Source organism: Pygoscelis adeliae, unplaced genomic scaffold, assembly GCF_000699105.1.
Source record: "Pygoscelis adeliae isolate BGI_AS28 unplaced genomic scaffold, ASM69910v1 Scaffold62, whole genome shotgun sequence".
Classification (NCBI taxonomy): Eukaryota; Metazoa; Chordata; class Aves; order Sphenisciformes; family Spheniscidae; genus Pygoscelis; species Pygoscelis adeliae.
Window position 1 is genome coordinate 8406188 of NW_008824401.1, and position 26666 is coordinate 8432853.

General features: G+C 38.1%; 1 protein-coding gene across 1 annotated transcript in view; it reads left to right on the plus strand.

Moving 5' to 3' along the window:
- The window catches only part of NKD1 (naked cuticle homolog 1 (Drosophila)), a 240334-nt gene extending 219557 nt beyond the window's left edge, over nucleotides 1–20777 (plus strand). The window contains exons 4-9 of the mRNA XM_009320350.1: nucleotides 1705–1811; nucleotides 4365–4460; nucleotides 13036–13183; nucleotides 14233–14317; nucleotides 19293–19423; nucleotides 20203–20777. Coding sequence (XP_009318625.1) covers nucleotides 1705–1811; nucleotides 4365–4460; nucleotides 13036–13183; nucleotides 14233–14317; nucleotides 19293–19423; nucleotides 20203–20777 — 1142 coding nt within the window. The remainder of the gene's footprint in view (nucleotides 1–1704; nucleotides 1812–4364; nucleotides 4461–13035; nucleotides 13184–14232; nucleotides 14318–19292; nucleotides 19424–20202) is intronic.
- The last annotated feature ends 5889 nt before the right edge of the window (nucleotides 20778–26666 follow it).

A 26666-nucleotide genomic window follows, 5' to 3' on the forward strand; every position in this document is an offset into this window, starting at 1 on the left:
CATGGCTTGGAGCAGAAATCAAAGTGTATCAGTGTGTGAGTATGTGTATGATAAACTCCATGTCTACTTGCATTTGTACAATGTGAATTACATGTGCATCTTGGGAAGCTGGCATTAGTATAACATCAAAACGGCAAATAAGTGTCAAAGTCGGTAAATTCCAAAGGTTTGGGTTTCTACCTCATTCCCCCTTTCTTTACTGCACAGCCAGAATCTTTTATAATATACCACAGTTTTGGAAACAAAAAAAAAAGTTATACAATCGTGTTAAATTTAAACAAAGAAATAAGACTAGAAAATGTGATATATATTGTAGTGTGGCAATGTGAATGTTTTGGCAGAACTCTTAGCTTTTGGAATGTCTGAGAGTGTAAAGCTATGGGAAGTGTAGATTTTTTTTTTTAAGCTAATTGTTCTATTTTAACTGTGAAAGAAAACGCTGAAAAATGGCCAATGTAATATCTTAATTTCTAGCATGTTAGTGACCTGCTTTCCTGGGAGAATCCTTGGGAGGCACCTCAGTAGTGCTGAACACCAGGAGAGCCACAGAGTAAACCCAGTTTGAAATGGGTCATCCTGAACTGGAGGGGATCATGTCTCCTTTTTTGTAAGGAATCTGACTTTACTGACTTGGCACTTATGTGAGATCTTACTTACAAAGGCATCCCCAAGAAATGGTTCCTACATAGCATTAGAATAAAGGCTTTGGGTAAATGCAAATGCTGTGGTGCAAGAGAAAAAATACTGACTTTTAAGACCCACATTCTTGCAATATCTTCTATTTTTTGGGGAGTAGGCAGGATTACTACTATGCCTAATGAAGTATGGGCATAACATTGTTGGCAGAGGTGTGTGTATGTATAAAAAAAATCATATCTAAAAAGTTTGAGGGTAGGGTTAAAAAATCTGTGTATATTTTCATAATGCTAATTAATATAGAGTTAATTTTCTTCAGATATAGGGTTTCATCATGTGCAAGGTTGAGTGCCTCTGCAGGAGCCAAAGGCACAGCTATTAAGTTCCTGGGCATTTGTCTTTTAATCCACATGAGAAGTATATATATCTTTCTGTTATATATTTGATATATATTATGTTACGATATGTTGTGTTATATGTCTGATAGATGTTAATATTGATGCTCTTTATGAATGCTATTGAATTATGCAAGTGCTAATATTTTAAATTGAAACTTAGGTGAAATATATTTTTTCATACATACCTGAAAAAATGCAGCTTAACCTTTTTGGGAGGTAGTGTTAACTTTTTGGAAGGTAGTAAGGTTTGTGTGTATTTGAAGAGGGAAATTGGAACAGAATGAGGACTTCATTTCAGCTTCATTACTTCATTCACTGCTGGTGAATGCAATGTGCTTTTGCAATATGTCACAAACTTTCAATATTTTGCAAATTATTCAACTTATTTACAGTAACAGTTCTGCTGGTTATATTCTCATAATACTGTGTTTGAACTTCCTGTGACTCTAGTGACGTTTGTAGGAGAGGCTGTGTACCAAAAGCTGTTGGTAAATTGTCTGCTGAAATTATCCCAGACGTGTAGTGAAGACAAAAGCAAATCAAGTATAATGATCCTCTCATACAAGTTTGCTGAAATCAATTTCACCCTAAATATAAAGAAAGATTTGCAAATATAAGACTGCTTTGACATTTTCTTATAAGTGTTTTTCCTTAAATACATTTTTCACAGTGGCTTTGCCTCCAGAGAAGACAGATGGAGTTTGCAGTGGAGATGAAAAGAAAGCAGAAAAAGAAAGTGACACACGCACAGGTTCCAAGAAGCAACTGAAATTTGAAGTAAGTCCTCTATATTTTAAAGTTGCACTGTACTGACATAATTATGGTAGAAAAATAACCTGTGGACCAAATAGTGTCCTCTGATGAATGTATATAGCTCCCAACGATTGTAATGGGTACAGGAGGAAGCAGAATTCGCACAAGTCAGTGTCTTACTATTGGTGCTCCTTTTGAGGTGATTAGTGAGATTTATTTCCAGGTTTGGAGAGGATCAAATGATGATCATTCCTCTGTAGGATCTGAAATGTATAGTAAGAAGAGACGTTCAGTTTAACCCTTTATCTGTGATCCTTTTGTTAGTAATTTATTATGCTAGCTACTGTGTTATCAAATCTCTAGATTGACTTTCATGCACTACTGCACTTGGTTAAATCTGCCTAGTGTAAAAGATGTTTGTGAAAGGTTCCTTAACCATCGGTCTTCTGTGCCTGGGCCTCCAAAGTGAAATAACCCTGACTTGCTACATGGGAAATCCATCTGATCACATGGCAGGAGGAAAACGATCCTGGAGGGCAAGGAGTCTGATGGTCTGTTTCCTTGTACACTTACAAACATCATAAAACTGCCAGACATTGTGTGTAGTTGGCAGGTTTTGATTATATAGGGAGTGTCATCCAGTTAGAGGGCTGTCTGTCTTGGTGAGGAGGGAGATACTCTGGTACCGGCAAGAAACAGCACGAATTTTCATCTCTCTACACTCTAGCAGACGTGGCAAACTTCTACCTTTCAGTGCTGTCAGCCTGTCACAGTAATGAGCTTTGCATTCCTCAATTGTTATTTAAAAAACCATGCAGCCACCTTGCAGCATGGCTCGAGTGTTCGTTTCCTTCTCTAGAGCAGATTTAGTAGTCTGGTATGATTTATTTTTTACTGTTTTAAGATTGATTAAAAGGAGGTAGCTTTCCCATAGGCAGATCAGGTGTTGCTAGGTGCTTGTGTGCCTTCTGGGGGGAGGTGACTTTTCCTGCCTCTTTTTGCACAGCGATAACTCTTTTTCTAGGCACATTTTATATTCTGCCTTGAGTAGCAGACATTTGCAGACAGGAAAGGCATGATAAATTGCAATTAACACTGCCTTGATACTTGAACGTTGGAGGACACCTGTCAACATGGTTGGTGCCAGAGTAGCTGGAACTCCACCGTAGCGGCAAAGTCTGTATTTGTTCCCAAGTAGTTCTTGGCGTGTCATAAAGGTTAGCACTTGCCTAACGCAGGGAAAGTTGCCATGGCTCTTAACTAAGCAGAGCACATCCTCACCTAAAGATGTTATGTTAGGCAATGGTGTGGGACAGGGAAGTATTAATATGTGGCAAGAAACCAAGTATTGATATTTTTTCCCTTGTTTGACAAATGAAAGTTTTCCAGCTATGTAAGCTAGGAGCTAAGAGATTGGTAAATATTTCAAAGGTATAAAAGAATCAGAAACGCAAGTGTTGAGGCAAGAGGTCTAAATCTGAGGTGGATGTGATTTGGCTTTTAAAGGTGCTGGGAATGTTTATGTAATATGAAACTGTGTTTCCACAGTAGAGTGTGGGGCACTTGGCGCTTTCAGCCAGGCTTGTTACGACTGAGAGAAGACTGCCTTTGAACTCAGCAGGGGACAGGGGGTACTGGTAACTGCTGTAGGGAATTGGTTTCAAGTCAGATCAACCAGGTATTTTGAGCTCTATCATGCTGAAGCTATTTGGAGCTGTTTATTTTACTTGCATACAGTGGCTTTCATTTTAATTGCACTGTAACTTTTCTGTTTTGCCTTGTTGTGGCTCTGGATAATTCCGATTGCGCAGGTCTTGAGAGAAAGCAAACGATTTCCACCCAGGTGACTGGAGTCAGCAAAGTGCATTCTTTGTTCTTGACTGAAGTCTTGGTTTTGGTTTGGGGATTTTTTTTCCCCTTTAACAAATTGATTCTTTCAGGCTTTCCACAGATTGCACTCACTAACAGAAGCATAGTTAAAATAAGGACCAGGCACTACTCCCAGGTCGTTCTTACCTGCCAGTTCCTAGGCAGGCTCCATTTCAGGAGCTTCAGTGGCATGATGCTGTACTGCACTAACTTCGAGAACCTTTGGGTATCAAATATCCGTGTCAAGGACAGGTCTCACTGGTGGGGATTTGTGCCATATGTCCACTTTGTATTAATGACTACTCCTGGCACTGTGGTGTACCGCCTTATTCTGTGGGTCTGTTTCTGTTATCTTTCTCTTCCTGAGTTAAGCAGAGTTTTCCTTCTCACTTTTAAGTAGGAAATCTTATTATATTTCAAGAGCTTCAGGGAGTAGTTTTCTTGTACCTTTTTGTGTTTTCTACGATGAAGTAGAAAGCATCTTGCAGATTCCCCGAAGTCTAGCCCAAGGGAGTTAGGATTATCATGTGATTGTGATGAGACTCCTTCATTGTGGTGGACAGAGGCCTCCCTGGGACATATCCTGAAAGCTTCCTCCCGCGAGGGAGGGAGGAAGGAAGAAAGCAAGCAGCCTCCTCCTACGGCGAGTCTCCTCTGCAAACAGGCCTTTTGCTTTAGGTAATCAGCTGCTCTTTGCATGTTTCTTAGGAATTGCAATGTGATGTGTCTGTAGAGGAAGATAACAGGCAAGAATGGACCTTCACACTGTATGACTTTGATAACAACGGAAGAGTCACACGTGAGGTAAGCAAAGTACAGCTGCCCCTTTGTGTGCAGCGTTTGCTAACGAGAGAAGTGTTTTATAACAGGAACATTTTTTCTTCTATGAAATAGAGGTGTCCTGCCAATTTAAACAGCAGTTTCCATAGACCCTTCCCTCCTAGAAACAATCCCACCAGTAGTTTACTGTTTTCAGATGTACTGTACCGCTTTTTAAGCTGGTTGTTGTTTAATATCTGGGATTAGCCTTTAAAAAATAGGACTGGCATTTGAGGAGGAAAAATATCTGAAACAACTGAACAACTAAACACATTGTCAAAATAAACCCCTGCAAATGTATATTGTTCTGGCTTCTATCCTGCTTTTCAGAGTTAAGCTAACCAAATAGCAAGGTTGCTTTCTGACATTCTTTCCAGTAGGACTAACTATACTGTTCTGTTGTTTTCATGAATATTAGGCTGATCTCTGCCTTCTCCCTCCAAGTATAAATAACATTGATACTTGCTGGAGGACTGTAGTGGCTGGCTGTCAAAGCATATCTGTGTGTATTTTTTATTATCAGATGTCTTCAAGTCGTATTTCCTATGCAAATAAGAAGCCAAATAAGAGGATGTATAGATTAGAATACAGTCCTTTTTAAGAACTATTTCTATCTAAATTGAATGATACTTCTTCTAGAAGAATGTCTTTTACTGAGATTTACTGCAATGTGCTGTCATTGATTTTTTTGTGAGATATGTTTACTGGCTCCCATGCCCTCAGATAATCGGCTGAAAATTGACAGGTTTTGTCTCATTTGGCTCTTATTCTGGTGTCTGTGAAAATTACTAAGAACTGATTGAAAGGAATAGGGTAAATACTGAAAGTGTAGTGGCCTTAGACATCAAATGAAGGCAGAAATTCTTCCTAGAAGACTGAAGCAAATCTTTTTTTACATTTATGAACAGAGTTTTTAACATGTATATGAACATCACTACTAGGCTTTTTTTATTGTCTCTACTCTGATAGTGCTTTGAATAGTCAAATGAAATCTGTGCCCTCATGCAAGAGAATAAGCAGATGAAACGTTACAGGCCAAGTCCAGAGTTTCAAATGGGAAGAGGAGATGTATAGAGAGGGCAAGGAGAAGAGGGGGTGGGGAAGTAGTATTGTATTTGTTAATGTATGGGGAACAGAGACAAGAAAAATGAAATAACTTGCCTGAAGTCTCACAAGAACCTCGTGGCAGATTGAACCCAGATCTTTCGAGACCCAAGGCTAAGTCTTCATTACAAGATTATCGTGACTCTCAAAGGATAGGGGAAAAACACAAAACCCAAACCCACACACACGGGTGTCCTTTACATTCAGGCATGGAATTCCCATTAATGTCAGTGGGAGTTCCATGTGCTGAACGTAACGAGAATATGCTTTTAAGTATGTATACAATAATTATTTGTGATTATGTGGTACACCAAAGAGCTTAATTTGACTGTACTTAGAGAATATGTTACAGCCAAATTCTACCTCTCCCTGCTACAAGAGCAGACTGCAGCTTAACTGAAACCAAATCTGTGCAGGGATTGAAAATTACACTACTCTGAGGTCTGGAGGTTGCTATATTCAGGCTTGAACCTGTGCCAAAAAAAATTCTTTTAACCAAGGGACCAAATAGGTTGATAATTTCCAGCTCTTTACATGTGACCAAAGATAGAAACAAATACTATGCACCATTGCAGACTTTCCCAGTTATGTTACACACTTCTTTTGCAAGATGTTCCAGTGCCATTTGTATAATCCATCTTGTTGGTTGTCTTCTGTTGAATCCAGATGCAATTTTAGAGTTGTTTGCGCAAGAATGACTAACGATAGCAGCTCATAGATAATCTTGGCCACAAAAGAGGAATTTCAGTCTCTTCATATAACGTAGAATTTCTTATCTATTAGCCCCTGAGAGACTGGCAGTCAACATAATGGGCTTGATACTGTCGTTTGTTAAGCAGCTCTGCTCCTGATCCAGCAAAGGACTTAACGATGGCAAACGTTAAACGTGAATAGTTTCAATTAAAATGAATGGAACACATGCTTTGAGTTAAAAGTATGTGAAGCATATTGCTGGATCAGAGACAGAACAGACAGTCTGAGGAAGAGGGCTGGCTGGTCTGTACCAGTGCCATTTAATGAACTGATGGAAATGCTTTCAGAACTGGTCAGCTTTTCTACACAAAGGTCCAGTGTTCTGGTGAGAAAAGGTTAGTGTGGACCTTTTCTCCTTCTTTGAAAATTTCACTTTAATGTCTCCTGGATTTATAGCCAGATTTAACAGAGGGATGAAATTTCTCAAGTCAGATTTCTATCTGTAGACCTTGAGGTGCTTTTAGAAAAGAAGTCAGCCTTATCATTCTTGTTTTTCATGTTGGAAAAGTGAGATACTGGAAAAGGAAGTGACTTGCCCACCCACATCCATTTCATTTGATTCAAAGTCATTGTGTTTAAAACATTGGACTTCATGTCCAGAGAGTTTCCAAAGGAATACGCAGTGTTAAATTAAGTTTGTAAGAAACATGTAGGTGGTGCAATTTTACAAGTGGACTAAATGTTTTTTTCATTAAAATGTTTGAAAATTGTAAATAAGATACGGATTTAGTTACTGGATAAAATTTCCCTTGGGTTTTACACAATGACAGATCACCGTAAGAGCATTCAAATTCCATTTTAGTGACATTTCTTCTGGATCTTAACAACATCTTCAGAACTTAATACTGCTTTGATTTCCTCCTAGAGTCTGTATGGCTTATTCTGTAGTCCTTATAATTAGAAATTCAGATCTAGTCATGCTTCTTGAAGAGATACACCCATTATGAAAACATAATTATTGGGATGGCAAATTATAAAATTAGCATTACTGTATGTTATTAAACTACTGCTTTTTCTGTCATAGAAGACGACCATTTTTCAGTCCTTTTGGTGTAGTGGGAGATAACTTTTCCTGCTCTAATATGTATATTACAAAACTTGGCTAATAATGTTTTCCTTCATTCCATAAGCCGTAAGAGGACAATTCATTATGTACTGCAGGCCTTTTCAGAACTGACAGCTGCACTGTAATTATCTTCACATGGATATTTGTAATCGGACTTGAAACTTGGATAATTGAACTAATGTGTTTTGATCCATGAGGTTTTATACTGAGCTCTCTGAATGTAATTATACTTCATAAACACTAGCCCTTTTTTTTTTTTTCCCCCCAATCAGTTCTTTCTTGGAAAATTGAGTTTCTTTGGTGAGTGACTGCACAGGAGCACACAAGAAAGTTGTTGTCAGGAGTAAAAAAAGGGAATTTCTTCTAGACTAGTTGTTGAGTAGATAGCAAGTGAAGTTTCTTTCAGGTTCCAAATAAGAATGATTCAAAAATGTATGTGATCAAACAAAGCTGATGTTGCAATAAAAACATCCTGCTGTATGTAAAAATCAAACTACAAACAAAGTACAAATGTCTCATTTGTACTCTTCTTTTTTTGAGGAAAAGGTAATGAACTGATATTGATGTTTCTCTTCATGCATTTTTATGCTAAAAATGTTCTTTGTCTTCCAATTTTTCCTCTTATGTTTTTTTTCTTTTTTTTTTCTTTCTCTTTTTCGTTACTTTTGCTTGTATCCTCTGTAATGAGTGAAAAGGTTTGAAGTTATTTCTGCATTCAGAACTCAGCACGAAATCTTTGACTTGGGGAAGGATATTGGCTTTTCTGGGGCTACTGTTTATCAGCCTGACCCTTATGTTGCAATTTGCTGGTTTTCACTGTGTTTGTCAACGTTGTATTAACTCATGATATAGAAGCAGCAATGGAACCAACAGATAGAGGAGTAGTGCCTGTCCGTATCAGAGGGGCCATCATTTCAGCCATTAGATTTGGTGGATTTGTGCCAGAGAGAAATATTAAGAGAAAATAGGGCTTTCTCTTTCGGTTTTGAGGGGAGCCAAAGACATGTCTCCCAGACAAGTTACAAAGAATCGAATGTTTTCTTTCAGTGTTGCTAAACTCAGTGGCGTTTGGGGGTTGTTTTTGTTAGGTTTTTTTGTTTGGTTGGTTTTGGGGTTGTTTTTGTGCAAATGTCTCATTCTGTTAAATTAATTCCACTGGAAAAGCCTCTTAGTTCCCTTTACAGAATCTCTAGTTTGCTAACTAGTCCTGTGATGATAAGATATGCTAATACTGGAAAGATAGGGTTGTCCCTGTACCACTAATGTTCCTTAGAAGTAAAAAATTAATACCTGGAATAGGGAGTTTCTCAGTCACATGAGTTCTGTAAGGAATGAAGAATACTTCAATGTAATTTGCTCTTGTTCTTATTTGCAGACCCATTAGTTTCTCTGAATGTTCTAAATTCCTGCTAATCTCCTACTGGAGATCTGTAGAGTATTCTGTGGATACATGTGTGAGTGCAGCGTACGTGTGTGGCCTTAACTGTTTGCTTTTTAGTATTTCTAACGCAAGTATTTCTGGCAATCTATTAAAGTTTCTCTTTTTAATATACTTTGTTGTATTAGCTGCTTGATAAAATAGGATGTGAAAAACATACAGATTAACACTGTTAAATCCTTCAGCCCTGGAAAAACTAACTGTAGTGTTCAATAAGCAAGACACAAATAAATTCGGGTATGGCATGTGCTGGCTGTTTGGATACTACCCAGCAAGCATTTGTTTTCCTCTTTGAGGTAAAATATCATTGTTTCAGTTTTCTTACTTGAGTAAACTAGCTATCCCACCAGAAATTCTGCACACTAGAAGCCCTTCAGAAGTTAGTTAGATTCATGCAGCCTACTTCCCCTCTAAGTATAATCCATTTGCTATAAAGAAGAGAAATTTATTTTTTTTTAATTTCTTATTTCTCTTTACCCATTTAATATACTAATTTAAAAATCCACAATGATTTTTAATTAGAAATGGTTTAAAAGTACATTCCAGTAAAAAAAACAAGCAAATGATATTTTTGGAAAAATGGGAAACACTGAAAAATCTGTTCTTGTTTATTTTTCGTGTAAAAAGGGAGGACATTTGAGAAATGTGGGATGAAACTTTTTGTGTGGGAAGTGCCAAGCAGTATTAAGCAAAGCAGTTGCAAAATCATGTGACTAGTAAAAATTGTAATCCGTTGTGCAGAAGAGGTAGATTCTTTGGTAGATGGTCTCTGAGGCATGCTGGTTGGTGTACCAGAAGACAGGAAAATTTAACTAGCTTTTATTCTTGATCTTTGATGCTAAATTTCTTGAGGACAGTGAAATGCACAAGCTGGTGTGTAGAAGGTAAAGCTGTCTCAATGGTTTTAGGCAGTTCTTTAAGGAATTTAAATGCAGATAATGTTCAGTGGGGCAGCTTTCAAGGGGAACATAAATTGCCTCAGTCTCCTGGCAGGCTACTGGAAGATGAAAATTCTTTTGGGGGTAAATATAGACATAACTATAAAATACAAATTTTGTAACATATATTTTAATGGTCTAGTGCAACTAATTTTACAAGAAGCCATTACCATATTAGCTGCCAAAAAAGGCCTGTGAGAAGGTAGTTTTAGTCACCATTCAAAAGTCATTGACGAAGACCATTCCTACCTGATCAGCGCCTCAGGAATTTGTATGTTATAATTGTGAAGCAGTAACTGGAAAGCAACAGGAGGTTCAGGCTGCCTTGTAGCCGGTACATACTCAGCCAGGACCTTGGTAGATGACAGAGAAGCGAATGACCGAAGCAGACTTGTTTGACCGAATCAGAACTGTCAGTTTGCTAGAATTTCCAACCCCAAATTAGGACCACAAGTAAATGAATACTATAATAAAAATGTTGTCGGTATTTAAAAGATCAGCATAAGCATTAAGCGGTTACTTATGGATATCCCTAACCTCGATCTTGGTATATATCCAGTCTGATGACCACGTTCATTCAGTGCCAGAATGCAAAGCAGTTCAGATTGTCGTGGAGGAAGCTGGGTATTAAACACATAACGAAATGCACGGGCAGCAGAACGTAAGGCCACAAAGTGTCCTGATACCTCTGTGCAGCCCCTTAAACTGCTTGGAGCATGGACATTAATTTGGGTTAATTTGGACCTGTTGACTGAGAGATGTAAATTGTCCTGATGTGATATGCACGTGTACATATTTCTGAATTGCCAAGTATGTGTCACACAAATGCTGCATCTGGCCTTCCTTGACAGCATTTGGGAGTACTTTTTAAACTGCTGAATCAAGTGGCTTGTTGAGAAAGACCCTCGCAGAACACGGGGCAGATTGTATGCCAGTGAGCAAGTTAGACCTCATCACTGGAAAAAAAAAACATGTAAAAGGACAGTGGGAGTAAAGACTTTTTGTCTTTGCCTACCAAAGTTAAAATAGACTAGATGATGAGCTTGTACAAACATCTGGTGTAGCTGAAAAAAGGAAGGAGGATAGATTAGTGTGAATGAAAGAGTTGATAATAACCTCTTAATAGTAGCCTTGTGTGGAAAGATGCCATGTTGGCTAACCAACACTTGTTAAGGAATGTATGGGAAAGACTCCATTCACCAAAGTGCTGAGTGTATGAAGCCCTGTTAAGAATAAATATGGTGCTTAAGTATTCTGCTGAAGGGGAAGGTTTGGCTTGTTGAGGTGTAGGGTTATAGCACAAGGCTCCTAGAACATAATTTATGGAGGGTGTATAAAACAATGGATATGTTTTGTTTGTCTGTCTGTGTTCTTGCTTGGTTGGGTTTTTCTCATAGATGAAATAAAATTCCAGCCCTTCAAGCTTGGCTGTTAGATATGGCTGTGTCTATTTAGAGGTCTGGCTAGGTTTCAAATTAGGGTGGAAATGTGAGAAGTGAGATGTGTTAAAGAGCTGAGGTGTCCACCAGATTGTCATTGAGCAGTCTTTCCCTCATTCAAGTTTTAGGCAGTGGTCCTTGTCAAGAGGATGGAAAGCAGCTACTGACATGGTAGTAACAGCCCATATATAGAGACTCTTGCAGCAATGGTAGAAAAAATATGTCAGTGGGGAAATAAAAGAGAGACTGCAAACTCTGCTCTCTTTTTATGAATATGTTGTCTTGAACTCACAAGTCTGGAGAAATTCCACTGAGTGCAGAAAAGTTAGAGAAGGCACATGTTAAGACAAAGCCTTGGACCCTCTAGGATTTAGTTATTTGTTCTGCCTATTGAGATGGAAAGTTACCTACTGTAAAATCATTTGTCCTGGCCATAAGGTCAGTGTGTGAGTAGAAATTAGTATTTCTGTGTCACCTTTAAAGCTGGTTAGATAATGAGGACTGTGTGGTATATTGACTGCTAAAGTGCTGGGACCCATTAAAGCCTACTAAACTTCCAGCTGCCATTGTTACAGGCATGACCCCTGGGCAAAGGAAAAATTGTAGAGCTTTTGAATTTTATAGACCTGACTCTTAATCCTCAGAACCAGTTGTACTTAGCGAAGAATGATTTAGATATTTCCTTTGTGCTCGCAGGCATCTGGAAAGAGCTTAGGTACTAGGATAGATCAAGGAATAGGAAGACCAACATGGAGAAATTCTCAGATATACATTGAATGGGATCTTTATAGCCTGCAATGATCAGTATGCTTTAGCCTTAGGTTGGTCCCCAAGATCAATTTTGGTGAAATCCCTTCGGGGAAAAGCAGCGAGCCAAGAGATCTCCTTTTCATCGTGGCAATTAAAGGTAGTACCTTATTTGAGCCTGGCTGGATTAGATCAACCTGAGAGACCTTTGAGCATCACCAGCTACTAAACAGTGTTTCTCCTGTTTGAAAGAATTGGCTTATTAAAATTGGCTAGTGTTCTTTCTGATATAGCTAGACATGTAAGCATTTGTTCATGTCCCATTGCCTTCAAAGAGATGTGTGAAGAATGTTCTGTAATAGGCCTGACTGGATAATCTCTGCTGTTCAAAAATGTAAGTTTAGAACTGGTTTGAATTTTGCAAAATAAGGTAGACCCCAATATGCATATGGTAGAGCGACATTCAGACATCACTTCTTTCCAAACCTGAGGTTTACAGTTCTGCCACTTCTTTTACTGGTTTTCCTCTATATAATCAACCCTTTAACTATCCCCCCAAAAAAACCCAAGAAGTAGTAAGACTGTAATGTCCAAGGTTTTCTTCAATTGCTGTATTTGTTTTGGTCATGTGAACTCAGTTTTTAGTGCAGTATGAATGGTTATCCCTGGGTTCTGTTGAAACCAAAGAAAAGAAAAGGCAGAACACAATTTTGCTGATTCACAGGTTGGGAAACCTGAATGCCTTGTGCTTTATTATTGTTTTGATCTGGTTTGCCGCATTTCATAAATCTTACACCATTTGATGAAGAAGAATATGGATCTACTTGAATCATTCTCTTTTGTGTCTGTGAGCTATATTACAGTCTATATTAGAAAAAGTGGGGGTTAACCAAAGAGAGAAATTGATCCTTTCTTGTAAGGTTCTGTGCAAGTTCAGCTCTTTCAAATTCAGTGACTTCTGAGGGTATTTCAGCATTTAATAGTCCCAAGTCGGAAATAGTTGTAAGTATCAAAGCTGTAGGTTTCGTACCATTCTCACAATAGTGTGTCTTTTTGTGTTTCAACCCAACTGTAGGATATTACCAGCTTGCTTCATACCATCTATGAGGTAGTTGATGCATCAGTAAACCATTCTCCTAGTTCCAGCAAAACTCTGCGAGTGAAACTTACTGTGGCACCAGATGGCAGCCAGAAGAAAAAGAGTATCTTGTTAAATCATGCTGGTAAGGATGTGCAATCAGCCATTGGAAAAAATACGAAAAACTTCAAGAATCCTTTAAAAATCCATCTTTGTATTTTGTTAACACAAATAAATATGTACTTAGAGGCAAATAATTATGTGGGTATTTTAAACCCCATTAACCTGTTTTAAGATCTTGGGTGCAAAATTGTCTACTCTCCTTTCAGTGTCTCAAGCAAATTAGGGTTCCCTCTCCTGATTGATTGTTTCTTCTTGGCAGCAGCAATAACCCATATGTTGTGTAATTGTCTTTGAGTACTGCAAGGCAGATTTAAGGTCTTTTCAACTTGTACCACTTTAACTCTGCTGATATTATAGCACTCAGTTTGTGTGGAAACAGGTGTAGTGGTGTAAAATGTTTTTTGCAAGCGCACAGCTATCACTGCTGCTGGATAAGAATAAACAATTAAGCATAAGTAACTTTTATGAATCTATGCATAAAAATTGCACGTTTTTCTGTACTGGCAGAGTCTGCCATTATAAAATAGCTTACACTCTGATGGCTTATTCATCTTATTCACTCTAATAATAGTTGTATCAGCATAATTACTTCAGTAGATAAAGTAGTACTAAATTAAATACTTAAAACTATTTAAAGTAATACTTCAGTAGAAAATGTGGGCACCTTATCCAAAAGGAGAGCCTCGTTACCTTAGTTTTAATACATACATCCACTCAGTCAAGTGCAGACATAAGCAAATTTGCACTGCTGGGGAGCTATGTGATGCATTAGTACATCACCGAGCCCCAAACTACCGAGCCCTCCTGAGGGACAAGTGTATCAGCGTGAATGTGGCTTCATTTAACTTGCCACATGGCTTGCAGCCTAACTCTGACTAATGTCCTACAGTCAAGGTTATGTCTGCCTAAAATCTGTCTTGTGGACAAAAGCAGCTTTGAGAAGGTTACATGAAATGATACGTTACATCTTGATCTACCGACAAGAAAAAATGTATTTGCAATGTAGCATATTAGTTATGCTGATCAGCAAGGACGGTAATGTGAGAATAATGTATTTTCTCTTGTTGGCAGATTTGCAGAGTGCCAGGCATAGAAATGAAAGCAAAGCTAATGAAGAAGTAAGAAGCTCTGAGAAGAAGCAGCGGGCTTCTCTCAGGTAAGAGGACAGAACCCTGTCTCCTGACAGGCACTGGGTACCTCTGAGAAAAGCTCAACCACTGATTTCTTGCTTGCTTCCTTGCTTTATTTTAAAAAAAATATGTTAAAACAGAGGAGTTATAGGATTTTTCACTGTGGAACCATCAGCAGATTTCATGGGTGGATACTTTGTACATTAAAGCAAAAAAACAAAAAAACAAATCTGTAGCACCCATTACTCAAATTTGCTTCTGTTGGCTCTTTGGAGGACATGCAGTGTCTTTTTAGATGCCATCTGCAAATACTGTACCTACTGGTGGAGTTTATAGCACAGCCTTTTGGCTAAAAGTGTCCTAAAACCTTTTAATCTTCATAGGAGGCCAGCTCCTGCCTTTCTCTGTCCTCCTTCCAGCCCATCTTTTTCACTGGTCAACTCAGTTAGCTCCAAGTTATATTAACTTGATCTTGTTTACCAGGTCATAGCCAGACCTGCTTCTCCTTACCACTGTTCCTCCTAAGCGAAGCAGCTTTGAGCTGGCACTGGGTACAGTACCTAGCAGAAGGAGGGAAGAAGGGAGCTCGCAGCAGAGCAGCAGACAATCAGCTTCACAGCAAGTGGTCTACATTGGCTATGTCCCGCAGAGTAAGCGACAAGCAAGAACTTCCAGCACACTGCCTGAGCCATGCTCCATTCTGTTGAGGTAGTTCTGGCTTATAGCAACTGTGGGGTGACTCAACTCTACTTACAAAGTGTGTTTGTACATTTGGTAGGAGAAGTAAATTCACCTCTTTCTTACCTCACAGTGACTTAACAGAGGCTATCTCTGCTGACACCCACCTGCCAGAAACCATGCTTCCCCGCTGCCACATCAGCTTTAGGTCAACTTCTCCTTTACAGAATTAGTTATTAAGTAGTACCCGTGTAGGAATTAGCCTGCTTGCTTAGAACCAGTATATTTAATGTAATCTTGCAGGAAAATTTGGATAATTCAATTTATCTTTTTTTTTTTCATAAGTTTCAGGATACATTTCACCACTTTGAAAAAATACCTGTCTGTAGTCTTTCAGTGGAATCCAACCTGTGTGACTCGGAGTGCATCCATTTCCAATACAGCACAAACACAGTGGTTTCTTTTATGAAGAGCTGCAGGTATACTTGCAGCCATCTACAGATTAGATAAGAAAAGGTTTTTAGTTCTTCCCTAACAGAATGTAGAATATTATTTTGGATGCTAGTCCAGAACAGGCCTTTTTCCTCTGAAAATGTGTCATCATGTGTATCTACCCTGTTATCATGAGTTCTACCTACCTGATAGATACTACCTGCACTGAACTTCAGAGTATGTGATAATCATTTGCAATGTATTTTTCAAGTATTAAATTTTTTTACAGCTAAGAAAAATGCTAATCTCTCGGTCACATGTAGGTGTACTATTCCTTTTCTGAATTTGGTATTTTAATGGATAGAAAAACAAATCAAAAGCAGGTAATTTTGATGCATTTTAATGTAGATTAGTTGCTCCAAACAGGTCATCTTGGTGTATAGGTTTGATTTGTTTTATGATTTTATGTTTCATGCTAAGGCAGAGGGAAGCGTTTGCTGAAATGCTACAGTAAGAACATTGACTCATTAGTTGCATTTGTTTCTTCAGCTGCAAATTTAAAAAAAATAAAAATCCATTTTTGGCTTTCCTTGGATTTAGGGATACATGTCCAAATACATGTATTTAGTTTAACAAATTTATCAGGAGAAGGAGCATTCAGTTTTATTAAAAATGACAACAAAACTGTGCCTCCCTTTTTTGGATAGAGTAAAAATGCTAGTGAGTTATCCCAGTGAGTGAATCCCAGTACAATCAAATTTCAGATTAAAAAAAGACTTAAAATGACTTAATTTTCTGTTAGCAACTCCTTACAAAATCTTTTGTGAACTAAAGAACACTCTGTTGTTTTGCTTGCTGGCCTAGATGTGGTCAGATTCCTTCTGCCCATTAGCAAAGGTTTGCCCTGTGTAAATTTAATGGACTGCTTTTGTTTGATAATCTATTGCAAAAGTCCCCTTTCAGTTTGAAGCCCCCCTCCCAACCACCTTAAAGTCCTGGTTTTGCAAATGTAGTGGTTTTATGAACAGCAGCCATTTCCACTGAAATCCACAGTCATAGAGGCATCAAATGTTGGGGTAGAATCTTGGCTCTGCTGCGTTTGTCCTTCTCATCCTTTTTGTTAGAGGCTTCCTAGATAGGACAAACCTGTATCTTGAGCTGAGCAGATCAGTATCAGACAACTGTCAGCATGTAACAGTTTTTGTTGCATCTTATTAAATACGGACAGGACAAATAATGTCCTGTTCACACTGTGTATGTTGCAGGGCTGTTTGTGCACTCTGACCAAATTGCTAACCCTCTGCAAAGCTTCCTGAGGCTCATCAGTATCTCACAATATTAACGCAGAGGTTTCCCCTTTGAAAGCAGCAATGAGGACTTGTGAGAAGTGCACACATTTCACAAATTCAGTCACTTAGGAATTCTAGGCAAGATGTGATTAATATTCAACATAAAATGGATAGAAATGTTTTTATCCCGAAGGTGGGAGATAGATGGATTAGATTTTTCATCTGATGGAAGCTACAGGCAGGAGTTTTCACCTGTAGGGCTAATACAAGTATCAAGATCAAGTAACTAGATTCATAGCTAGCTTGCCTGGCATGTGTGGTACAAAATGGATGGTGGAAGAGCACTGGCAGGCAACTTTGTGGATTGGGTATCTTCATGCCATTCTAGTTTATATTTAATTTAGTGCAACAGGGAAAATATGATGCACACCAGCCTCTAAAACATCTTCCTTTTACCCACAGATACACATTCTCACTCTCTCTTTCTTTCCTGATTAAGTGATTTCTCCCTGACTGGCTTAAACTCTACATTATTAGTGAGCATTGCTTTCAAGAAATGTCCTTGCATTTTTCCTGCTCTATTCCCTTTACCTACTATATTGCTGTGTGGTTATTACCATCAGGATGACACTCCAGCATGGGAATTTTAGAAAGGGCTTTCATACACTCCACAAACCCTTAAGCAGATGCCTTTTTTAATTAAAAACAAAACCAAACCAAAAAACAGTAACAACACTGTATATTTTTACACCCTGTGCTTGATGCATGGTTGATGCATGCCTGTGTCTTCCCATGTGTATGCAGGAGAGCATTGTGGGGCTGGATGCCAGACGCTTCAGTTCTCTCTGACAGTGGAGCACATCTCTCATCAGTATATAATTGCTTCACTGTGTATATTTACATGAATATTGTTGAACATCATCTTGCATGTAAGAAAGCTATTAGAATGCAGGGCTGTGGCAGTACTGGCGTAGTTTTTCTTCACTGTCTTGATGAGAGATGGAGTTTATTAGAGTAACAAAAAACAGGTTCCCTGTTAACTTAGGTTTCAACACGCAGTGCTGTATACAGTGTTGCTTAATTGTGTTGGATCAAACCCAATGATCCAATGATTTTTTCTGGGTTAACTATGCATTGTCTTCAGCACATGTGTGCAAGTCCCAATGGTTTCCGTAGGCAATTCATGCCCGGCAACTTAGTTAGCCAGGTTCTAGCCCCAGAGATCTTTTATGTTGACCTGCTAAAGTGTAACAACCTGTAAAGGTGCGTCTGAGGCAGGAAAGGTACTGAGTTGGCTACGTATCCAAAAAAAAAAAGAATATCTGGACATTCCCTCTTTTTTGACAGTACCCCATGTCACTTCGGGAGTTCAAAGTTGACTCGGAATCTTTAAAGCTTACCTGCTTTCCAGGCAGACTCTCCTCCATTCAGGAGACTCTACCTCTATCAAAGTAGAGCAAAAATGATCTTCCAGGTAGGTCAAGTCTTGCGACTTTTATCAGAGAAACTGTAGACTTATGTCTGACAGAGACACGGGGAACTCGGTTCTGTAATGTCCCTGAACAGTACTACCCTAAACCAGGAAAGCAGTTCGTGCCAAAGCTCAGTGGGATCAGCAGCCTCTGGAAACCTGGAAGTAGACTAAAAGTGGGGTACTGGGCACCATACAGTACAGAGCGCATATTTAGCAACTGTTGTAGGGTACAAGGCCAAATTCTGGTCTTAGGTTGACACCAGTGCAATTGCACAGAGAAAGAGCAAAGCCTATCCTGTGGTCTTGGAGACTGAACTATCTGAATGACAGGCAGTGACTTAATCAACAATCAATCCTGTTTGTTATATTGAAAATATTGTTGATAACTGCAGACATCCATTTAAATTGCTAAATTAAATTGTTCAGCATTATGGGCTACAATACTGTAAACCTCTGCCTGATTTTTTTCTGCCTCATAAATGAATGGTATTTCAGATATTCATTCTCAGGAAATAGTTCTGCTATAAATAGAATTGCAAAGCTGAGCAGGAAAAGAAATCGAGATTCTGAAGCCAGTGACTGATCTTACCTTATTAATTGTATTTTGGAAAGCAGCGGTTATCTCTGGGTGTCCTACCAACACCTTCTCTTCTCAGGCTCTTTCTAGTTACTACACCTGTGCTGTTGCCTGTCTTTCTGAAGCAGATACACATGAATGTTTATCTGACACGAGGCTTACCCCAGTGCTTCCTGACAGTGGTGGGAACAGTCATGAATCAAACAGCAGGTTTTCTTTGGCATGTCCAAACTGGAGAATCAGTTGAATGGTTTGGCCCTAAGACAGAATGTAATAAACCTTAGGAGCATTTTTATTTGTTTTTGCATGTGTGATGCAATTTGAAAGCCTCCTTTGCTTTGCAACATTGGGGTCGATTTATATGAGGGGAAAGAACAGTCAGTTCAGGCCTCTCGACTTAGCAAATCCGGTCATCCAGAATTTCAAGCGTTTGTTGTTTCTTTGTGAGTAACTCCTGTCACTTCAAAGGGGCCATTAGTTGTTGGTTTGCAGATGGTGATAACAAAAAAAAAGAAGTTCTGCTGAATTGTAATTTTGCTGCCTGCTGACAGATATCACCAGAGTGAGAACAGTCCAGAGCAAAGTGGGTGCTATCGTCATTGTGTTGATGAGAACATTGAAAGGAGAAACCACTATTTGGATCTTGCAGGAATAGAAAACTACACATCAAAGTTTGGGCCAGGTAATTTGGTAATTTATGTTGCAACCTTTTTGTCTTTTCTTTCTTCAGTTGCATGTTCCACATCAGGGGCAGTGAATTGTGAACCTGTGTGATTTGTCTGTAGTGACTTACTGGAAGGAATAGGACTGTGTGAATGCTGCAAGATAATTACTGGTGAAGGTGGTATCACAACGGAGTGGCTAATGTACTGCAAGCCTGCTTTGAAATATTTGTTTGTGTAGCTAAACTTGGAGGTGAGCCTAGGAGAACAATCTTTACATCTAAATTATTAAGTTTAGTCTGCAGGTGAGGCGAGGACTGATTTTTGGATGTTGGAGCTCGTTCCCAAGATGATACCAGCACATATTTTGTACTCACTACTGACCCAAAAATAGGAGAATGTGGGTTCATACCTGGAATTTTGGCTTCTGTCCCCAGATTAAAGGGATTTGGATTTCCTCCCTTTCCCTGTCCTCTGCCAAGATTTTACTATTCCGCTCACAGTTATTTTGGTGAATTTCAGATAGATGATGACCAAGAGAAGGTAATGTAAAGGCTTTTATACACACACACACACACACACACACTCTCTCTCTCACTCTTGTATAGATATGTACGTATATTTGTGTGTGTGTTATTTACTAGTCAGAATTATTAAATGTAATTAAACTAGACAACTATAATTGCATTCACTTCCTTAGGAAAAATTCACTCTACCGATAATGCTATCCCTGCCAACTGCATGCTACTAAGTAAAACTTTGAAATACTAGATGACTAACTCAGCTTGTTATTTCCTAGGATCTCCTCCAGCAGCTCAAAAACGTGACCCACCAAGCAGAGTTGTGAATCAGACTAGATCCCGTTCTCATGAACCTGAAACCTTCCATGCTCACCATAGGAAATCTCAAGTGGTGGATCCAAGCCACATCAATCTGGCTGAAAGTTCATATGCCAAGATTGCAGAAATCCAGCAGAGGCTCCGGAACCAGGACTCAAACAAGCACTTTGTGAGGTCTCCCAAGGCCCAGGGCAAAAATGTTGCCCCTGTGCATCCTGGAAGGGCGATTAGAAATAAACCTTTTCAAGGGGTGCCCATGCCAATGGCTTCCCCAAGTGCACGAGTGGGCCAGAATCTTCCTTACCTCCCCTTGCAATCTCAACAGGTTCACAAGAAGCATAAGCAGAGGGCAAAGGAGAATCACCAAATGTGCAAAACCTTCCAGTCTCCAGGGACAGTTGTGGAAAAGGAACATGTGAGAGACCTGCCAACAGTTATTTTATATGAAGGCCAAGTTGGACAAATGATACAAAGACATGAACACCACCACCACCATGAGCACCACCACCACTACCATCACTTCTACCAGACATAGAAGAGATCCCACCAACATCCTCCAAGAATCATCCCATATGAAGGAAATGCGTTCTTGTGATACCAGAACTAAGGCATTACTATGATTAATATTACTGTTACTCCATTAATATTCATCTAGCGTATATTTTAGAAGTTATATGGAACTCTTGAAACTTACCCTATTTATAAGTTGTGGAACTGCATAGCTTACTTAAACACCTTGTGGATTTTTTTTTTTTTAAAGTGGCTTGTAAAACAGCAAACAGCCATAGCTTTTTGAGCTGTGATTTAATACAGGTCGTCAACGCACTTCTTTACAAGTACTACTTCCATTGTAGTAGGAAAGATACTTCAAACATTATTGCAGACATCTAGCTTACCACTCTGCTGTATGTCGGCTGATCGCACACGAGCCTTTTATCAGGGGAGCAATGTTCGAAGGGTTGGACTCCAGAGATACTCAGAATAATGGAAAATACAAACAGCTGCTACCTCTAGTATTATTCAGATTTTATTTTCTTTTTATTGATTGTAATGTTCTACGGGGGGGGGGGGTGTTAATATACTGCATTCATGTAGCCTGTTTGTGTTCACATCCTTTCAAATTATCTTAATAATTACAAGGAAATATTAGCTATACTTGTCAACAGAGCTACATTTGTATGACTTACACATTATTTTCTTGGCAGTTCTTCACTGACACAAGTACAGTCTGTTATATACTGGGTAATATTTAAATATACTTCTTTTATTTTTGGTTTTTCTCTTGCTTACTCTCCATTCTGTTTGGGGTAACCATTTGAAAAGAGGAGGATGTGAAATGGGGTTTTCAAAAGCATCACTAGACTTTAGCGCTTGGGCCATAAGTATCATTCATGGGTGTTTGAGAAGGAGAGGGGTTGTTTGGGGGGTTTGTTTTGTTTAAATCCACAGTTCTTTGTTTTGAGAAAGAATTGAGGAAAATATACTTTCTCACTTTAAATGTTGGCAAATATATATAAAATATAAATATAAATATAAATATATATAAATATGCACACTCTCAGGTACATTTTGTTGTGTTTTAGAAATCTGTGGTTTGAATATTAACATTATAATTTTTTTTTTCCACAACAGTGACTTTTTAGAAACATATGCCATGGCATTTTCTTAGGTGTCTCCAATTTAAATTTCCCCAGCACCTACCAATTTGTGATTCTCCCATTTTAGAGTCAATTCAACATGTAAAAAAATATCATTCACAATCATTCTGGCCTCTTCTACTTTTTCTGTATCAAAGGGCTTCCATTCCATGAAGGAGAATGAGACCATACTCACAAGACCTTACTGGCTGCTGAGAAATTTGAAGGTCAAAAGCAAATTGGAAGAGTGAAAAAAAGGGCCAGTACACTCAAGTTTTACTTTCTGTGGGGCCCAGATGTATAATACATTCAGTTGGGTTGTGTACAGATCACCATTTTGCAGGCAGAAAGTGACTGAAAAACACCTCTGTTGCTTTTGGAACATTAAAGTAGAAAACTCCTCACATAAACCCATAATTGTTCTATAAACATACTTGCTTTTGGTTTTAATTATTTTAAATGTTGTGGTATTTTGTCTGTAGTATATATTGTAAAATGTAACTATCCCACATTGTTATAAGCCCTTTATGATTAGGGTATTTTTTTTTCACTAGAGATTTGATCAGTCCAAAATGGGGTATTACGTTACTGCTGACCAGTTTTAGAGGGATGTTGTCCTTTCTAAGAACATGGAGACATCAACTTTTAAAGAAAAGTGGAAAGCCTTGCCTTCTTGTGGAATTGGAATAGAATCACTGCTTCATGGTAATTAGGTCCATCTCTTGTCTCCCTGGATCAGCAGTTGTTTAGACTTACTGTCCTCTTTAAAAAATCTGGTTTATTTTATTTTATTTTTTTTAGCTGTCAACATCGTGTTCTGTTAAATCTAACAAAATGTTTTTAAAATGTGTTTGATCTGTGTGACAACTATACTGTTCTGTTTATTTTTAAAATTCCTAAAGTCCAAAAATATTTATATGCAGAATTTTCTGTATTGAAAATATGAAAAGGCCACAAATTTGGTTAGTTACCACTGAGTTGTTCTAGTCTAAGCCTTTTTTGCTGCTTGTGTATCATTCTTTTTCAATGTATATATAATTATGGACTGCAAAGAAAAAAGGCATTTATATGTCTAGTAGAAGGAATAAGCTTATTTATATTATAGTGTTAACAAAGTCTGATGTATTCAAGTGACTTATGTTATCCCGCATGCAAACACACAAGTGTACATTCCATCTAAGAAGGGATGCCATGCTATTTGTTTTGAAGATGTAATTAAAGCTGTTCTCTTTTCAGCAGAGCATATGCCAGCAAGACTGGGAGGTGGGAATTGTTTCTTAGTCAATTTTTTTAATGCAGCTTGTTGCTGAAAACCAGAAAAAGTTCTGGAAAACTAGAGTGCTTTCAGAACTGTGGGTTTTTCTAAGAAAGGGCAGCAAATGGGCATAAATGCTCTTTCACCCAAAGATATTTTGCTGGAAAAGAGGACAGCACCAATAACAAAATCCCATCTGACTGAAAAGTGTGCAGTACTAGCTGTGCCAAGTGAACTCTGAAATGTAACACAACTGACCATTGGTTACAGCCTTGCATTGATTTGTTTTGGCTTATTATATTTGGAGATTCAAAAGACAAATTCTACCTTGCTCAGATTCTGTGAAATACAAATACATTTTAATAATGTGGCATCCCCATACTAAAACTTTACACCAGCCATGTATGAACATACAGTATCTAAATACTGTGTTGCAGTTGTGTTACGTGCATTAAGTGTGAATAACATGTAGCACAGTTTCTTTTCTCAGAACCTTAAATTTCCATATCTTTTAAAAATGTTTGCTTTTCAGTATTTTGTATAGTAAATATAGATGGTTTTGACTAAATGCTTTATTTATTTAACAGCAAAAACTGTGCCAAGAGAACCCCCTGTTAATTAAAGTTTTACTAGTTCAGAGAGTATATTTCCTTCTTCTTGTTGTGGATTTCAGGGGCTTATTGCAATTGCTGTCAGTGCTTGCAGATCCCACTGATGAAAGAGCTTGCATTAACATTTTTGGGAACAGGATCGGGCCATAAGGTATGGACTGAGTATGCTTTCGTTTTATATTTAAACTATCAAGTTTCAAAGTTAAATTTCTTATCCCTTACTGTTAGACCTGTGTTGAGTAACTGATTTTTCAGCTTGTTACTAATTCTGAAAACCTTTGAAAGTGTATATATATGTATATTAAAATACATATATATATAATTTTAAGTTGCTCAAAACTGTGGCTGAATCAAAACTTAAAATAGATTAGTTTCTGGTTAAACAAAACATTTCATTTCCAAGAAAAAAAAATTCAGTTGAGTGTATTATTACTATTTAAAAGTAAAATGGAGTGGCATGACGTCATTTCAAATGAAAACTCCAGCCTTTTCACTTACTTTTTCTGTTTTTACAGAAAGCAATTCAGCAAAACTAAGCCGATGCCAAAATTTGCACTATTTGCTGAAAAAATTTCAACCGAAAAATTTTGCTTACCTCTACCAGCTGCAATTTTTGGGAAGCCAGGTTTTTGAAAAGAAGGATTGCTAAGCTCTTCTCACGACTTCATAACCACCTAATACAAAGTAAACTAAGCTAAGGATAGTGAAGTAAAATCTCTGTCCTGGTGAAATCACTGGCAAGACTGCCAGATTCCCACTGCCTTCAGGGTGCCTATAATTTCATTGCAGGAATGTGGGTTTGAAGTCTACATAATGTGCAGACAGTGATTTCGGTATTTATTTTTTATGCATCTTACTGCTGATGGTTTTGTAGTAGCTAATATTAAATGGAAGTTTTACTGTAAGAGATCAAGCCAGTAAATTAATTAAGATTAGCAGCAAATACTGTGCTTTATACTCATGTCATTGGAGGACCTCAAGGCACTTCCAAATGTCTTTGAAACATCCACACATCATTTAGTCACTGTTAGAAATTAAGACCCAATTCTGCCCTTGGATGATGAAGTACAGGTTCACCTGGCATATTGGCAGACCAGCCCCTTAAGGCCATACCAAATTAAAAAGCCACATATATATTCTAGTCATCATGAGCACAGAACAGCAAAGTATAGCTGGAGAAGTACCTTAAAGGTGTATATGTGTGTGTGTGTTTATATATATATGTGTGTGCATGTACATATATATATATATATATATACGTGTCCTCTGACTGAAGTTAGTGAATAGCACAAGATGGATTCTGACAGGTGATCTTTTATAAAGGGATAAGTACTCTGTATGCTCAACAGTCTACAAGTTGCCACATAAAGATACAGATACGATGGATGCTTACTGTTCTCCATGTGTCATTAGGTACCTCAATTATTGAATGACAGATTTCATTTGTATTCCAATTAACAGGAAAGTTAGGCCCCTTGGGGCCTAGATTATACTGAGAAAAATTCATCATGCTAGAAAATTTGCAAAAACACTCACCATAATTTTGCCTGGAGTACAGGCAAGAACGTTCATGTTTGGAAACGAGTCAGCTAATCAAGTCTCACCTTTAATTACCTTGATGCAATTCATCAAGATCTGAAAATATGTTTTCGAACATGACTTATTCATGGTTTTGCTGGGAACCAAGTCATATTCAGCATCCTGTTAGTTGTCAGACTTCTTTTTTTTTAAATGTACCAAGCAGAAACATGTTTGAAAATCCATGAAATAAAAATTGAACTTAATGTGTTTTCTAAGTAGCTCCTGGAAGAAAATTTCTCTTCTTTTGTAATGAACTTAGCAGCAAAACCAGCCTCAATTTATCACATAATGATTTATTTTCTTTGCATATTTGACAGCTGTTCAGTTGATTTTATTTGGAAGGGGCTGTTTTGGGATTTTTTTGGCTTGTGTACATTTAAAGTGTGCTCAAAATGGGCTAAAAGGAACCAACGTAGAAAAGCAAATAACTTTATACTGAAATTATTCAGTAGACATTGAACTGCATCTTATTTGAAGTTTGGATTATAGTTATTAAATAATGAGGTTTTTCAATGATGTTTTAATTTACTTTTATATTTCTATATAATTCTAGATAATTTGATGCTACTGAGCTAAAATGACAGAAATCATATGAATGAGGTCTTCTAATTTCTTTTTTTTTAAATAGCAGGACTTAAGGACTATTCAGGTGGATTACTGTGAGGGTTAGAGCTGTGAAGAAAGACTGGCAAGGGAAGGATGGAAAGATTTGAGAAGTGTAGGGATAGCACAGAACTGTCCGACAGAGGGGCAGGGGCAGACAGACAAGAGGCAGGAAAATACTGTGTGGAGAAGCTATATTCATATTACTTTTTTGAATCTCTTATGGTACATTTATTGCTCATAGAACAGGAACAGTAGTTCATAGAATGGTTTTCACTGGGAAAGCTTGGAAGACTTTCTAGAAGAGGTCAATCTCCAGTGTGCAGCGGCAGGCTCAAGGAAGGAAAGCTGTAGATAATCACCACTAGGGCTGTGGCAGAATAAGAAATGTTGCCCCGGTTTCCCGAGTCCCTGTCCAAGCTGAGGGAAACTTTTTCAGAAGCGGAGGTATTTCTACAGATGTTTTCAATATTCTTTAGAACATGTTTTGAATAGTAGCATCAGTTCTTTTTCTATTTGGTTACAAACACACGTAAGTTGGTCAAATGTTGCCCAAAGCTTCGATATCTGTCCTGATTTTTCTGAAGACTAAGCACTAACTATGCCTTGGAAACCTACTGACACAAAGTATAATCTTTGTATCACAAGAAATGGCAGACTGGACCTATCGGTTGTCTCGTCAGCCTAGTATTTCGGGGTCTGAGAGTAGGAAGTTCCAGAAGTTTTGTTCCAGAAGA